This window comes from Humulus lupulus, chromosome 3, assembly GCF_963169125.1.
Source record: "Humulus lupulus chromosome 3, drHumLupu1.1, whole genome shotgun sequence".
In the NCBI taxonomy this organism is placed as follows: domain Eukaryota; kingdom Viridiplantae; phylum Streptophyta; class Magnoliopsida; order Rosales; family Cannabaceae; genus Humulus; species Humulus lupulus.
Genome location: NC_084795.1, coordinates 13,036,743 through 13,055,391, shown reverse-complemented (window position 1 = coordinate 13,055,391; position 18,649 = coordinate 13,036,743). Strand labels below are relative to the sequence as shown.

The 18,649-nt window shown below is 30.2% G+C and overlaps 1 protein-coding gene across 1 annotated transcript; it reads left to right on the top strand.

Moving 5' to 3' along the window:
• The first annotated feature begins 9,281 nt into the window (after positions 1-9,281).
• Positions 9,282-16,946, top strand: LOC133822143 (homeobox protein knotted-1-like 6). The gene is made up of 5 exons (XM_062254377.1): positions 9,282-10,072; positions 10,231-10,353; positions 10,523-10,667; positions 16,136-16,377; positions 16,536-16,946. Exons 1-5 carry the CDS (start codon positions 9,722-9,724, stop codon positions 16,692-16,694), a joined length of 1,020 nt encoding a protein of 339 aa, XP_062110361.1. The 5' UTR covers positions 9,282-9,721; the 3' UTR covers positions 16,695-16,946.
• The last annotated feature ends 1,703 nt before the right edge of the window (positions 16,947-18,649 follow it).

The following is an 18,649-nucleotide window of genomic DNA, read 5'->3' as shown; positions in this document are numbered from 1 at the left end:
CTCAATGGTATCTTTTGAAAATGACCTTTAATTTGGTCAATTTGAAGCTATCTTAGATCGCCACGTTCTTGTTCTTCTTTTTCCATTTTGACTTGAGTTTATTTAAAGGTAATGGATCGATGCATCGAGTAGTCGAGAAATTAAGATAACCTATATATATATACAAGTATAACCTTTGTGAAAATGCACCATCTAAGGTTGCAATGAGGTTATGGTATATATCGATCGTCAAATTCTTTTTTTGCGCTATAGCTGACCAAAATTATAATATATATATAATAGTTGTAATAACTCAGCCCTTCTTAATAATTATTTCGACAAATGGTAGTGAAAAGAAGAAGATGTTAAAATGTGGAAAAGATCTTCTTTGATCACTAATTACGGTTGTTTATAAGAACACGTGTCGTTGTTGACTTTAAATAAACTAAGTTTTCTAGTTTTGGTGGTGTTTCTTCTTTAATAAGATGCATTATGAAGAGGACGTCTTAATCTCATGGGCCCGGCACCGACAGTACTATTTTTAATTTTGATTTGTGTGTTTAGCTTTTTTAAATAGCCATCGAGAGGAATTTTAGGTAATTTATTTATTTGGTACTTTATATGTTTTTTTTATGGTATTATTTTAGTATTTTTTGTTTTCAATAATGTTTATATAGTATTTTGTATTTTAAAATTATACATATTTGATACTTTAAATTTAGATTTGATAGATAAAATTTTGTAATTAAGTAATTAAATTTAAATTTGGAACTTACATAATTGACAACAGTTTGATTAAATTGGTAAAATTTTATTAATTAAATTTGAGTTTAAGATACCAAATATGTACGATTTTAAATACAAAATACTATATAAATATTATTAAAAACAGAAGCTACAAAATGATTCTTTACAAAAACATAAAATACCAAACGGTTCCTAACCGGAATTTTACCAATAAATATATATATATTCAAAGTTTAATAATGAAAAACAAAATAAGCCTGAAAGTTCTCCTGACCATACATGATATCTAATATGCAACGTTATTGGTTTTCTCAAATAATCTAGTATTACATGAGGAATCAGGACCATTTAAACATAATATATTTAGCGTTTACGTTCGGCACAAAGGTAAGGCAATATATTTATATATTATTTATTATAATGATAAAACATTACTAATTTTTCTTTTATATAAATATATATATATATGTATATAAATATTCATCTTAAAAAAGACTAAAGAAGATTCATGGACCACATCATCTCATTCTCATGTGAATTATGACCATCTTTTCTCAGGTATATAACTCAAGTTTTCATAAAGATATATATAGGATTCGAGGGAAGTACTAAGCGCACGTGCGCACCTATTTGGTGATGTTTTTTCTTTTACGTGTGTACAATAATAATTAAATAATAATATTACACAAATCAAGCTACGCTAATGGGTTCAACTTCATCAAGCCAAGGACTAAAAAGAAAAATGAAATAAAAATACTCAATGGGCTCTCCAATATAAACACACTAGCTTCTCACACTCACATAGTGTAATCATTCAAATTCTTTTATAAAAACAATGGTTTTTATTTTTAAAAAAATGTATTATGAAGTGCTATATATATGTTCGTCATGGGTCATGATCACAGTTGCCTTTAACGGAAATATATATTTATATGCTATAATGCTAAATATATAGTTCATAAAACCATGCTTATATATACCATGGATTCTTCACATGAATCGTATTTCAAAAGGGAGAAAGAAACTTTTGGATTCTCTTATCTCAATGATAAGTTAATTAATTCATAAATAACGCATCAAACCAAGGGGTTTCTTTCTTATCTTGAAAAAAAGTTCCAGTTTTGACTTCAAAAGCAAAGCACATCCCAGCTGTTTCTTATTAATAAGGTATGAAATATATATATATATATATACAGTGCTCATGTTCACTATATATGTCTCTATTGTTCCTCCTTAGTCAAAAGAAAAACAACCCTAACTGACTTGGTTGAGTAAGAATATCTCATATATAAACAAAATCCCACCTGAGCCCAAATCCCCATAGACCCTAAATGGTAATTATCTGCCATGTTCTGTTTATATAGCTTTCCCTATAATGAACTATTGGGTCAGATGAGTCCACATTATGAACTTCTCTAGTAAAGTTCATTTTATTTTTATACATATATACAGATCTTTCTAATGATTTAACAAAAAAAAACAAAGTTAGTTTATACATATCCAAGCTGATTGCATTGGCATTCTCTCCACATATTAAAGTCTTTGATCAAGTTTGTGGCTGTTCAAGATCAACAAATCATAAAGGTACGCAAAGTTTTATCCTTGCTCTACATTCAAACAGTGTGATATAACATATGTATGTATTTTTATATTCAATAAATTTTGAGCTGAATAAAATAATGTGTAACAAACATACATATATATATAATAATTCAAAGAGAAGTATTGAGAATAAAACTTAAAAGGGTAGGTCCATATATATAGAGCTTATTCTGTTCATTTAACCTTCCTCACACTCACTCTCTCAACTACTCAAAAGATCAGTTAACCGTTGGATTGGAAGAGTTTTGATACACAAAGTGAGTGAGTTAGTAGTGTTTGGTGGTGAAGTTTAAAGTTGGAAAAAAGATCCAACGGCGCGTGGTGAAAACAGTGTGTGTGTTCTTTAATTGCATGAAAGTAAATAGTTTTTAACTCAGGGCAAGGACAACACAACACTCCCTTGTCAGTTTTTTTTCTTTGTGGAGGTCAATCAATCAATCAAAAACCAAACAACACCCATTTTTAAGAGGGAAGCAATCAACACAAACAGCTTTCTCTTTTGCTTTCTCAATTTGATTTGATTTGATATAATATCACATATATATTTTTACATTTTAAAATCTCTATGTTAGTTAGAAGTAGTGAAGCTTTTGAAATTAAATTTCAAACTTCATTTTCCTTTGCAAGTAGATTATAGTTGAGTTTGAGTTTGCACTTTTTCTGATTAATTTGACTTTCCCTTTTGGGGGGATTACATTTGTATGACGAGTACATTGCTTGGCCCACAAAGTAGTCAAACTAAACTCACTTAAATTTGAATAAACAAATTGCTTAAAGTGATTAGTTTTATATATATATATATATTTATGCGTGTGTGCACTAGGTGCCAGATATACTATCAATAAGTGGTTTCGATCAATGTTTTAAAAGAGAAAAAAAGAAGAAGCAATGCTCTTATTAAAATAATGTACTTTAGAAGATTTGAATTATATTGTTGGACTTAGGGTTGTTTTAGTGGGGTATTTTTCATTATTAGGCAAAAACCTTTGCAAATTACAAGTTAAACCTTTTAATCCCATTGCAAACCTCTATTATTAAATAAAGAAATACACATAATTATTATATACTAAACTTCATTAATTCATTGATCATACATTCTATGGTTAATTGGTTATATATATGGTATAACTCTCGGTGCATAATTGATTAAAAAAAATTAAACAATAAAGTGTGTGGAATCAGCATAATTTAAATCAAGGGTAGTGTGTTTACCATGGTTATATGTGCTGATATATTAAATTGTATCAATCATTATATGTCATATCATGTGAAATTAAATTACATTAATATTCTTAAATCATACTCTCTAATTTAATCTCTAATTAATAAAGTTGGAATTAAAGTTTCCAATAGCTATTAATTTCAAACGTAGGCTCACAGGTCATGACTCTTCAGAGGCTTAATTGGCTAATTAATAAAATGAAAATAGGTAGAAGGAAGCGTGGCAGTGTTAGAGTTATATATTAATTAGTCATATATATATATATTAACGGTAGTTGACGATGAAGATGTTGTCCTTATATATAAAAGACTTTTTTCAACTAGAGTTAAATTTAAATGTGCTTTTTAAAATTGCAACAAATAATAATATATATTTTCATAAAATTTAGCTTGTTGATATATAATACTATAATATACATATTTTGATCCTAAGTAGTTAAGAAAAGTTTGCAAATGCGAGTTGATATATTCACTGTAAAATTGCATTGCAAATCCTACTATTCTTTTTGCAAATGATATGGTCGTTAATTTGATGTTAATAAAATATCATTTTTATTTAAATGAGTGTATTTCAACTAAGTAATAATACCCAAATCGATTAAAAAAGTTGAAAATTAAATTTTATATTGTATTTATTCGTATAAATATATATAAGAAGCAATATTACCATTCTAAGAATAGTAGTATTATTATTCTTGTGCAGATTTGTTCCTTACCCTCAGGTGATTCGAATATTAATACGTCTCTCTAGCTGCTTTTTTTCTTTCTTTTAATTTCATTCTTAAAAACAAAAAATAATAATACAAGGGATCTTATTTCAAAACTCCACAATCCAGCTATTAGATTTAATACTAGCAATTCTTTTTATAAGATTCGATTTTTCCCTTGGATGCGAATATAAACATACCCCTCTCTCATTTAAATATGCATATATATATATATATATATATTGCCAAATTTCAAATTGAACAACTCGTATATGATATTATATTAAAAATAAATAAGAGTAAATATTCATTTAGTATTATGTGTTTTATCGAAATATATATTTGGTACTTTATGTTTTTAATAATACTTATCTAGTACTTTGTAATTTAAAATCATATATATTTAGTACCATGGACTTAAATTTTATCAATATGATCAAATTATCCTCAATGATATAAATTTTAAATTCAAATTTAATTAGTTAATTACATATATAACTCAAGGCAGTTTGCTCATATTGATAAAAATTTATTGTTTAAATTTAAGTACAGGGTACTAAATATGTACAATTTCAAATTACAGTGTACTGGATGAGCATTATTGAAAACATAAAGTACTAAGTTTATATCTTGATAAAATACAAATTACCAAATTATTACATTCCCAAATATAAGAGAAAGAAATGAAGTCATTGATATTTTTAAAACCAAAATAAGTTTGATATTTGAAGAACAAAAAAAGTTAGAGCGGAAAATACTCACTAATAATCCAAAATCAAAATTTGACAATATATATGGGTTGCAAATGCTATTAGAGTAAAATGTGTATTAGTTATAAATCCTTCTCTATTAGAAATAACTCGGATTGCATGTTTATAACATAACATACCTATTTAATATATGATTTTGAAAGCACTTTAAAAATAAGAATTAGTTACTTTGGAAAGTGTTACTACAACAAATATAAAAGTAATTACATTAAAACATAGTTTTGAGATTTAAAAAACTAGAATAATTAAAATAACTTATGCTTTCACCTTTTTTATTTTATTTTACTATTTAGAAGTAAAAAAAATGGTGACAAACCAACCTGTAAACATGATCTCATTCTCATTGTTTGGTAGAATAACTTTATACTATTTTAGGTTTAATTAGCTATATATAGATCAGAGTTGTAGAAATTAAACTTTAAAGATAGTAGTGCCCCTTCATCGACGGACGTGGGTCCAAAAATTATTTGTGGACAATATGGACAATCCCCTAGGTTGCATTAAATTGAATCGATTTATTTTTTACTTTTTTTTAAAAAAAAAATTGTATTTTTATTTTCTTTATGTATATTATATAATTATCATGTTCAACTATTCATATTTTTTTCAAGGACGGTTGAAATTAATGATTTGTGTGTGAGAGAGGGAAAATAGAGTGAGTACAAAAGTAAAATGTTACGTAGGAGAGAGGGGATCCGAGGGCACTGATACCTCTCTTTTTGTTTATTTTTAATTAAATTTGATATATATAAAATCTTAATTTTAGTTCCAACAAGATAATTTATTATTAAAACTAAAGGGTATTAATGGGCTAGAAAAAAACTTTATCGGTGTGATTTTTATGTGTTTTTGATTCTTGAATAATTTTTGGTGTAATTTTGTTTATGACTGTGTATATTATAGTTATTTAGAGTATTTTGTAATTTTCAAAAAATTGCGAATACTTTATAGTGCCGAAAACAAGATTAAAATATGTTGTTTTCTACGCGTATAAAAAAATTAGTCACGCGTGCAACAACCTGTTTGAACCTAGTTTTTGACACTATAAATTATTCAGAATTTTCTGAAAATTTGCAGATATTTTAAATAACTTCAATATAGACAGTCATAAAAAAATCACTCCAAAACTTATTCACGAGTTAGGAACACAAAATAATCCTGCGAGTGGAGATCTTTTTCTAGCCCCTACCATATAAATTCCCAAAACTAAAAATGTGTGACTAAACTATATTATTATTATTTTAATAATACAAATTAAATATTATGATTAAAAAAAACATTCATTGGAACTTGTTAGTCACGGTAACTTTTGAAAACTAACTCAAGAAAAATAAAACAATACAATTAGAGTAACTATTGTTTGATTTAAGAAGGATTTGTGCCTAGTTAGGTTTGTTAATTTAAATATAAACAAAAAAGTTGGAAGTCACAATTTGTAGATTAATCTCATGGTTTAGCTTTTAATTCACGAAAGTGAATGAAAAACATAGTAATACAAACATAAAAAATTTCATTGTGCTTAATAAGATTCTCAACTTTTTTTTAATCAATTAATAATTAGATTCCCCAACCATTATGTTACAAACCGACTGCTTGTTTAGAAAGATTTAGAGGCTAATAATATTAATTGTCACATGCCTTGGTGGAAAGAAGCTCATTCATTTGAGTAGTATAGTTAGTCAAATAGTATATATATATTTTTTTAAAAGGATCATTTATTATTATTAATGCTACGTACCGCAGTAAGTAACAATTAAAAAAATTTATTTTTGTGTCTCTTTTTTTTACTTTTGTATCGTATATAATTAATATTTATGCATCAGTTCTTTTCTGTTGGATCATAATTTTACTTATGAATTGTACAAGTTTAGTAGTTATAGGAAAAATTATACCCACTACCTTTCATAGCATATTATTCCAATTCATTATTTAATGCCTTTTAGAGTTTGGCTCCTCTTTATTGAGCATAATCCAGTCGACCACTTCTAGGAGTCGAATTTTTTGTGTTCACAAAACGTCAGTTGTGTTTCTACTCGAGATTAATCCCATATCTTACTGGGTCCCTCTGGGTTTGTTGGGTTCATTAATTGTCAACTTTATTAATTTGCAACCATATAATTAAATAGAAAATCAACCATAACAATAAAAATAGAAATAGAGCCCCCAAATAATTAAAGAAAATTCATATGCAAACAATCAGAACTAGCCAGGTTGTTATATTGCATTTGACCTCTTGGATCTTGACTATAAAAAAAAAAAACAACATGGGTTTTACTTTTTAGACAATTCAACTACTCTAACTGTTTAATATGTGGATGAAATGAAATGAGATTTTAAAAATTCATAAAGTTCAGTATATAAATGAGTTTTAAAATTGTCACTAATTATGTGTACACAGTTAAAAAAGATTGACCAATACGTACATGATGACATAAGTGAACTTGTTTATATTGGTATTTTACCATAATATATTATATTAATCGTACAAACAATCACTGTTATTGAATCCCAATCTTGATCAAACATTTTGCAGTTGAACAGACTCTTTGTTCTTGTTGACTCGAACTTGTTGGTTTTTTCTAACCGTTTTAACCTGCTTCTTCTTCTTCTTCATCTTTTGTTTGTTTTTTCTTACTTTTTTTTTTCATGCGTTTCACCATTATTACTTCTGAAAAGGTCACTATTATGTGTGGGAACTTTTATCCTAGTACTAACACTAATACAATCGTATGAGATCTACACTCCAGTTTAATTTAATGTTAAAAGATTGGTCTGAATTGGTATGTGTAGATGCATGTTAACACTGACATATATATAGATCGATCTGTGAAGTTTCCATCAGAATTTAATATTATTATAAAATTCGTTGGAATTATTTGTAATACTCTATTGCCCTTTGTGACATTTTGGGCACACCAAATAGTATATTGGAATAAAGAAAAAGAAAATATTGCCAGTTGATTTGGTATATATGATAATAAGTTAGTCATTATTTTTCAATTACTCAAAAAGTACAAATAGATAATAGATAATGTTAAAAATAATTAATGATAATTTGTCGCATATATATAAGTCGTATATTTAGCTTATTGATTAAGAAACTGAAACAAAAAATAAAATCTTTAAACTATAATACTAAGGTCAAAATTTTCAATGAGAACATAGCTGTTTATTTTATCTTCCTTATACTTTGTTATGATTGATATAGTGAACAAATTACACTGCTAAAAATCTTACTTTTAGTCACAATATTCGTTATTGATTAAAAGTGAAAAAATTGTGACCAAAAAGATATAATTATGCTTATGTTTTCATTAAAAAATTTGTGACTAGTAATAGTCACAAAAATTATAATTTATTGTGACTAAATGTATTTTTTTAGTCCAATAAAATATAAATTTATATGTTATTTTTTTAGTAACAAACAAATTTATATTATAACTAAAAAAACATTATTAAATAGTAATTTTTTTTAGTGTTGTAAGTTTTCATCTTACTAAATAAAATATTGAAAGAAAATGACAAGTTACTTTCCAATTTTGAATGGCATATGAAAAAGAAGAAATAAAAAAGAAGTTTGGCGTAATAGTATAATGTTAATTTAATATTGATATCAATTTTTTTTTGTCCCTTCAAGGACATTTAAATAGTTGCTATCTTTCCATTTATAGGAGTGTTTAGAATTAAAGACTAAACATTATATAGTTTATATGAAAAAGAAGTGAAGATTCCAGGTCCAGCTGAGGAGCTTATACAGTATGCAGTTTAAAGTAAATAAAGTAATCCTCATGGGTAACTGGAATATAATCAATCTAATGATTCCAAGGGTTAGGGGAAAGTAGTAATAATAAGTAACCCAATACAAAATACAAGCCATAAACATTGATTAAACAATAGATATTGTATAAAAGCTAAATTTATATATACATATTCCAGAAACATACAGGTTTATAAAAATGATGGAGAAGAAGAAGGTCAATATCGGCATTTAAAAGGCTGCTCTGCCAGTTTGGAGGTCAATATGACTTAGAGAACAGCAGCAGACATGTGGGGTTTTCTCTTCCCTTTAGAATAGTAGTGCTGTTAATTAACCTAAAAAATAATGCAAATTAAAAATAAAAGAAGATAAACGAAGGAAAGGAAAACTCACAGTCTCATACACATTATTATATATATATAAATAAATAAATAAATTATTATTTTATTTATTTATTTTCTTCCAAAAAGAGAGAAGAAAGATTTACTCAAAAGAAAAGAAGAGAGAGGCGTCTCTCCAAAACTGGTTTTTTCTCAGCTTTGAGTGACAGTAGTAGTACTACTCAGCCTCGGTTTTAAGTATCTCTTCCACAAACACACTCTCCCCCAACTCACCTTTCTGCAACTCCAATTCTCTCAAAAAAACCCCTTTAAATTTTCAAATTACAAGTTAAACACAAAAGCACACACACACTCAAAACAAACACTATGTCGAAATAAATACTATCTTTTATGGTTTTCTGTTAATTTAGAGTTGCTATTGCTAGTTTCTCTTTACTGTTAAGAAGCAGTAAATCATCTACAAGTGTTTTATTTTTTTTTAATTTTTTCTTTTTGGGGGGTTGTTCTTGTTTGGTGTGATCTTCTAGAAGGATAAGGAAAAAGAAAAGGATAACCTTGAGAGAGAGAGAGAGAGAGAGGGAGGAGTTAAATAGTATTATGGATGAAATGTATGGACTTGAAGCAACAACGTCGGTGGAATACTCAGACAAAGGTTTGATGTCTCCGGAGAATGATGATCTGCTTCTGCCCTCGGATTACCCGACCTTTAGCTTCCGTGATCATCGGGTGCTGCCCTCGTTTTTTGGATCCGATGATAACCATCATCACCATCATAGTAACAGTAGTCATAATCATCATCACCAGCAACTTCTCTCGGCAGCTTCGGCTGCTATATCTGAAGCGGTTTCATTTCAACGAGAAGAAGATGTTTCTAATCTCATCAAAACCAAAATTGCTTCTCATCCCACTTATCCTAGACTCCTCCAAGCTTATATTGATTGCCAGAAGGTGAACTAAAATTACTATTTTGGGGTTGGATTTTATATTACATGTATGAGATGAAAAATTGGGATTTTTCTTCTTCTTTTAATCTGGAATTTGAAAGGGTTTTGTGTGGAATCGAGTTTACTCATATGTGTTATCTTTGTGTGTGTATACATACATAGGTTGGTGCGCCTCCGGAGATAGCGAGTTTTTTAGAAGAAATCCGTCGAAAAAACGAGCCTTATAAGAGGGACTCGATAATCTCCACGTGCTTAGGAGCCGATCCCGAGCTGGACGAGTTCATGGTCCTCGCTTCTTTCTCTATTTGTAAAAATCATTTTAAAGTTTTTTAACGAATGCTAATATGTATCAGAAAATATAATATCATAGATTAATAATCTCACTTAACTTGAAAGAAAATATATATATAATATGTATTTGTTTGTTAACTTTTTTTTTTTTTTTCAATAACAGGAAACCTACTGTGACATGTTAGTGAAGTATAAATCAGATCTCGCTAGGCCTTTTGATGAAGCAACTACTTTCCTCAGCAAGATCGAAATTCAACTCAGTAATCTCTGCTCATCTACTGGTGCCACCAATACCAGAGGCCTTTCCGGTCAGTCATTAATTCTCTCTCTCTTTCTTTCTCCTGTATCCTCTCTCTTTTCTATGTAATATATATATATATATTCTGTGAGTGACTGAGACAGAAGACTGTTTTTCTAGTAGTAGTGTTCATGTCTCATTATATGTTAGCATTGATAAAATTGTTATAAACATAATTACATATTTTATATAAATACCCAGATGAGGCAACGACAGCAGCTAGAACCTACCTTTTTCCTGTTTAAGAGAACAACCCACATTAATAATACTCGCAGAATTACCAGTGATTCAGAAATATATGTTGATATTAATGCAAATATAAACGGCGAAAAACCCTAGAAATCTTAGTCTTAAATATATTTTGTCACTACCCTTTGGGAAAGAGTTAATACTGAAAGTATATATATAATCTGTGCTTATATATGTGTTTGTGTATATATTTATGGATATTGATCGCGTGAAACATTTGTCATTGCATGTCTTCTGATTCTCTAGCTATACTCCATTGTCCAAACTAAGACGAAAGCTTTAAAAGGAACACTCTAATGGTCGACCTTGGTTTTAGTGTCCAAAATCTCCTTTCATTTGTTTGTTTGGGACATGGTTTAACTGCGTTTTGTGCAAAACCTATCTTGTTTTTCCTTTCCTGAAATGCTCCAAGCTTTTTCCACATTGGGGATTCTGATTTTGACGTTTCAGAGATCTGCGATGACATCTCAAATAGTAATCCGAGTGTTTGAACACAGTGACGGTTAAATGTTTTGTTTATTTTTTATCTTTTCCAATCCTAGTCATAGCACTACTTCCGGCACTCTTGAAGTGCTTTTTTCTCCATTACTTTCCCAAGTATGAAGACAAATACCTATCTATATATATATTTTAAAATGCTTCTCTATTCGTCTTTTTATTTTAATTGTCCATGTGAATTTTTGAGTTCGAATATGTTTCATTTAATCAACTTTGTTTTGTGTTTAAAAATCATTCCATGAATTAATGGATCCTATTAGTGCATGTCTAGGATAATTGAAAATCATTCTTGAAAAGTCTCCAGTTGTAGTTTAACTCTTGGTATATGTTGGGTTTATAATTGTTTTTAATAATTATTCCCTTCCCTTATAAAGAAAGAGAAAACAAAAAAATATTGGGAAATTAACATGATTGCATTTGAAGGTTTCCTTCTTTGTGAAGCTTAATGGAATATTCATGATAAACCATGCATATATTTGTTTGATATGAAGGATTGTAATTAATTGATTAGGTTTTATGCTTATAGAATATTTGGCTCCACTTATTTTAAAGAAGCTAGTATTTATTTTATATATTGGCTATTATTCACTTAACAAGTATAAATGTATATGGCTTAAATTGAGATAGTTGGATGTATTATACACATATATGGTGTACAAACAAATCCGATAATGAATACTTTTTTTTTTTCAGTAATGGCAGTGGCTCTCAAAATTTACACTAAAAAATTACACTAGTGATAAAATGTCATATCATAAATTTTGGATATATATAACACTATACTCGATACAAATTCATATGTATATACAGACACATGAAGAAAGTGTTTATTCTATTATAATATCTCTTTGGAAATGGCATACAATTAAGAAATATATCTTCTGGTCGGTGATTATATGTGTGGTCTCAAGTTCCAATGAACATTGGAAATTGTCTAGTTTGCTGACTTGATGTCATAGAGGTGGATTATATTGATACAACTAATGTTATCATGGATTATAAAATATATAGATATTCCATGCTAAAAGCGTTTCCCTTTTGTATTTAGTTTCATTGTGTCATCAAATATGTATAGCTCTTGAAGATTTGGCATTCGAATCTTACTTGCCACGTGAGAGTAGCTTTATAAAAGTTATCATGTTCGTGCTTGGTGTCCTGCTGTTTTGTTTCTTCAATATCCAGTTTCTGCTTTGAGTTCTTATCATCTTTATCAAGGCTTTTATAGATAGATGCCTATCCAATTCCATAGTTATCCCCACCAAAATAGAGAAAAAAATAATAAAAACTTAAATGCCTTGGTGTTACAGATCGCATTTGTTTATACTGTGTACACATCTGCATTTGTTGATTTGTTTACTTTTTTAGAAAGCATTTTTACAAATTTTTAGTCACGCACTCTATTAGAATATATAAAGCTGCTATTGTTTCCATTTGCACAAGTGTGGAGGTTGTGCAACTATTGAAATTTGTTTTGCAGCTTTTGAATTTCAATGCAGTGATGATTAGTTTTTATCTATTTAAAATAGTATAGATTTGTCGTAATCACTGTAATCTTGTTGGCTAAGGTTGGCAACTAATATTTTTTAATGTGCTTGAAGTACAAAATAACTTTTCAATGAGATGTGCTTTGCTTATATATATATATATATATACTTTTTAACTGGCATGGATTAGTTCTTGTTTTTGTAGATCTTCATTAGAGTGTAACCACTAAGGATTAGCTTATTAAAATAGACTTTGGCCAATCAAAAAATATAAAAATAAAAGAAGAAAACCAATCTTATATAATAAATATATCATATGGTAAATCATGTGATCCTGTATGTTTATATGCGTGGCATATATTAACGTGCTTTGATGGTGTTTGAAGATTTGGATTTGGGATTTGCGTAAGCATTGTTTTGTGAAAAACTTAGGCCTTAGGGTATCTTTGAGGACTGCTTGCGTTGCACTAGGCAGTAATCTTGTCTCTGCATATTCTCTTGGTCTCTAGTTAATGCAATCTTAATCCTTCTTTTTAGTCCACTGTCTGCCTGTTTTTTACTTATTTATTCTAATGCTTTTTCTTTTTCTATATATATGTATATCATCGGCATAACTTATCTTTATATTCCCATATAAAATCTTCCATAATGAATTTTGATTCCTCCGTATCTTCTATATATTTATATATATAGTTTATGCCAAAGAATCCAGGTTATTTTGGATAAAATTTCCTTTAAGCTCAACTTCATGCATATTTGTAATAAGTAGATATATTCTTTAGCTGGGTAGTAATACATTAGTATTAGTAAAATATGGTCAGAAAAACTGTTGTTGTGGCTTCTTGTGTCTGTTTTTTTCACATAAAAATGCAAATGATTTCAACTCATGTCCCACCTTTGATTTGCAAGAATCACAAACATGCATATGTATACAAGATGCACGTGCATTAATCGCAGTGTATATTTACACATTTTTAGTATTGAAATCTAGTTAACCTAAACTTGTCCATGTTATCAGCATAAACTGTTTGTTATGTTTGATGTTTTTTAAAAGGGTCATTTATGTTAATTTCATGTGCATAATTGGAGGAATCTCTCATTCTCTTTGTTTAGCATAAAACTTGTTTTTTTTTCCTTTCTGATTTTTACCAATAGGGCCCTTGATTCGAACTAGCTAGTGTTACTGAAACTATTTACGTTGCAACTTTGTTAGTTCTGTGGAGTCTTGTAGTTAACTCAAGGCGGTTGGGTTTTTATTTTTAATTTTTAATAATATTAATAAGAAAAGTAAAGAAAAAAGGAAAGAAAAGTCCCGTGTAGAGCGGGTGGTGGTGAAAGGTGAGAGTGAGAGTGAGTGTTGTTGATGTCTCATCTCACATGGACTCCCGCAGATTTAGGTGTGGAGCAGCTTTGTCAGATCAGTGTATTGTAAGTATCTGCGTGTCTCTACTATCACAACATAACGTGTATATATATACATATGTATGAACTCCAACTTGACTTGTGGTGGTTTTTGAGATATGGGGTCTGATCTCAGTAGATGTAGACTGTGTGGACTGTGGACTCACTCTGGTTTATCAGTAAGTAGTAGTAGTGCTTGTCATTTCCATGGGATCAGTTCTGTCATCGTGGGTCTCCATGCTTCATCATTGCGTGCACGTGTCTGTTACCCAGCTACCTCCGGTTTTACTCTCCATGGGTCCCAACGTGCTCTTTATTTTCTTCTTTACAAACCAACCTCATTTTCTCACTCCCTTTTCATTCTCCTTTTCTTTCATTATTTTTGGCCCATTGAGACCAATTTGATTAATTGACAACGATTTCATGAATTTTAGTGTTGGGTAATGCTCTCTCTTTATTGAGGGTACCCAATTGATCATGTATATAGATAGATACATTGAAATTTATTATTTAGGTCTGTAGTTCGTGGAGAAAAAGAAAATTGTTGAGTGAAAGGGGGCGGTGTGCGGTGGGGGACGTGCCCTGGATTCACGCCAAGTCTGGATCGCTTTCTGTCTCAAATACGAGTTATATGATTTGATTGGTTCGCCCGTACCGTCTTGTCTATTCTGACCAAAAGAAAAAATAGAGTGTCACTCTCAATACACTGACTTGACAAACGACGCGACCAGACACTGAGAGTGAGTGAGTGAGTGTGTGAATAAGTGAGAGGAAGTAAAGGGTGTGAGTGAGTGAGTGTCTAAATTTTCGTCTATGTGAATGAATCGTTCGAAAGTGGGCCCATATTTTTTATGATTGGGCCCATAGCCTAGCATGGGCCTTTTATAGCTTTGTGCGCCCACGAATGCATTACTTGTACTACTCTTCTACTACTACTACTACATCACATCTCCTGCCTGCCTGCCATGACAGTTTGCTTTTTCTTATTTTTCATTATTCTAATCTATTCTCCTACGAGTACGATCTACCGAGTACCACAAACTAATACGTGGGAATTTTGCTTTGTTCTTGCCTTTTCCTTTTGTGGGTTTAGTACCTAAATGCTTGTTTTAAGTTTTCTTTATACGAGGAATCTCTTTTCTTTTCTTTTCTTAATTATATTCTGCTTTTTCAGTTTATACTAACTTAATCATGTTTGGATTGAGATGAATCAACTTAGATGGTTGATGGGTCCCCCGAGCCTTTTGTTTGTGGTGATTTATCTTTTAATTATATTTTCTAATAAGGTGTTTTGATTAGTACCGTATCATGTTATTAGCACCTTTATAAATTTAGTGCAACTCCATATGATCTGTGTTTTACTTGAATCAGATGGTTTGAAGAACTGGGTTGGCTGATGGGTTTACCATTTTCTTTGATTTGTTAATGGGTTTATTTTACTAGTATTGTTGTTTGTATCGTGATCTTGATTCTTGATCAGTTTTCTTACACGAAGCATTCATTAGTGACCCTGTATTTAGCTGGATTTTGATTGAAAAAACGACCCGTAAGCAATTTTTCAATTTCTATATAATAAGATTTGTACTCTACACTAATATTTTATCTTTTCTTTTCTATTAAGTGGTGTCATAAAGCTAACTAGCTAAGGTGGCAAGTCCTATACAATAAGCCTTATCCGAATCTTGTCTCGTTGTTTACTTAGTCAAACTTTGCAAATCGCCTTTAGGACAGCTTAATTATATTTGTTCTTCATTTTTAATGATACGTAAATGATCACTTTGTGTGTGTGTATACATACACGTGTGCCTTATTGATGGTTATCATATATTTGTGTTTTTACACACAGATGAAGGTGGTGCATCTTCGGAGGAAGAGTTGAGTGGAGGAGAGGTAGAGGGGCAACAAGAGTCTCAACTGAGAGGTGAAGACCGAGATCTTAAAGATAAGCTTTTACGAAGGTATGGCAGCCATATTGGTACGTTAAAGCTCGAGTTTTCTAAGAAGAAAAAGAAAGGAAAGCTACCAAGAGAAGCTAGGCAAACCCTTCTTGACTGGTGGAATCTTCACTATAAATGGCCTTATCCAACGGTAAATAAATTTACAATATTTTTCATCTATATTTACCATATATGTGCACTGAGAGAGGTAAGTCACGTTGCATGGTTGTGTAAATGTTGAAATACATAGCAGTTTTTGGTAACGCAAATTCATGTGTTGTGTTGCATTTTGTTGTATGATCGAATCAGGAAGCGGATAAGAATGCACTAGCTGAGACAACAGGATTAGATCAGAAGCAAATCAACAACTGGTTTATAAACCAAAGAAAGCGCCATTGGAAGCCGTCAGAGAACATGCAATTCGCGGTCATGGATAATCTCTCTGGACAATTTTACAGGGATGACTGATCGATCGAGGTGCAATATTTTTGTACATTCTCATCAAAATCATGTTTTAATTAAGTTTCGAGCTTCTGATCTTGATTGATCATCATCCCATCCATTCCATATGTCTAAAAAACTATGAAACTAAAAGAAATGTTTATACGCTAAGCTCTTCTTCTTGCGATGGTCTATATCCTGATATATGTGACTGCTGACATTGAATGTATTGCAGAAATTTCCCTCAAAGAAAAAGAAATTGGAGGGAAATAAGTCTAATTTGTCTCTTTGTATAATTTTTTCTTATTATTTTTAATTTGGCTAATGAATGCATATATCATATATGTACGTTCATCATCAAATGATCACGTTTCTCATTATTGTTATGGAAAAGGGTGGAATGTTTAGTTGGATTTGTTTCCCTGGTTTACATATAATATCATGAAATATAATTTTCCGTATCAATAGCTCAACAATAGCAACAAAATATTACATAAAATATAAAATGCATACAAATAATACATAATTCCATAACAGTGTCATAAAATACATGACATTCTATTGTAAGTATTAAAATACTCTAAATAATTAAAAGAATAGTAGAATTTAAGTCTAAAATTCCATATTTTATAGTTTAACATTTTTTTAATGATTTTTATGGTGAAATAGTTGCAAGCTTTAAAATGGTGAAAATATTGTTAAAATGTTTTTGTGTTCTTTTTTAAGTTTTGGGATTAGTTTTGGTGCCCAATACTACATCACACTCCATAATAATTATTAAATTTAAATAAATAGGATCCGATATTAAATTGCACTAATAACTTTTTTGTGGTGTTGGGTACCAGTAATGCTCCTAGTAATTCTCATACAAATTAATAATTAGTGCATTATCCCTAGCATATGTAGGCACACATGTGAAAACTATTGAAATTGTATGAAATAAAAAAGAATGTTTTTTGAGAATATTAACAATTGATAGCTAGTAAAATAATAGATTCCATCTGAGGTGAGGAAGGAGGGAGAGTGTGATAGGAGAGGATGGAGAGAGTGTTGTAGTGCTGTGACTAAAGAGGACTGCCTGCCGTGGAGGGGTAGATCGAAGGAGAAAAGAGATTGATTTAGATTTTAATTTTTTGTTTTTGGAGCTTATTAATATGTTATATTTAAGTTTAGAAAACCAAAAAAAAAAAAAAAACCACATGAAGAAAATACAATCTATTTGTGATTGCATAAGGCTTAACTTCAGAGTAGTAAGTCTCATTGTCATAGAAGCCTCAAAATCAGTTTTCCACCATATCACTACTATAACGCCTTATTTCCTTAGAACTGTTACTAAGTAATTTTAAAACGTACAATTAACTTGCTAATCGAAGTTTTAAAAAAAGTGCAGCTAAACCATAATAAAAGTTATACAATTTGAAAATATAATCATCCATTGAAAATTATAAAGCGATATACATTTGAGATCCCAAAGTATTGTTTAGAAATATTTACAACTAAAAAATATAACTAAAGTCGACTAAACGACAAAATTAGGTTTAATACAAACATCTCCCAAAAATACCCCTGGCCGTGGCAGCTAGGCAGGCCAAACATGTACCCATCGCTTCACGCTCTCCGTACTCATGGTTGATCGACTTTCCTCTTGTCCTTACCTGCACCATAGAGCACCAGTGAGCTGAAGCCCAGCAAGAAAACTCCACACAAGCAAATAACATATGCATATCCATCATTCAACACATAACAAAATCGCCAACAGGCTAAACACATAATAGCCATACCGTCCCAAGCGCTTTACCACGCCCTGGGTTCGCAGTCTACACCGTGAGGATATCCCATGTATCCTATAGGGATGTCACCCTGGCGACTCGCACTCCGTGTGCTTAACGCTGCTCCCGGCCCTCGCCGTTCCCGGCTCTTGCCGTTCAATCACATATACGCGCACATAGCATAATTAAACAAATACTTAAACATGTATAAAC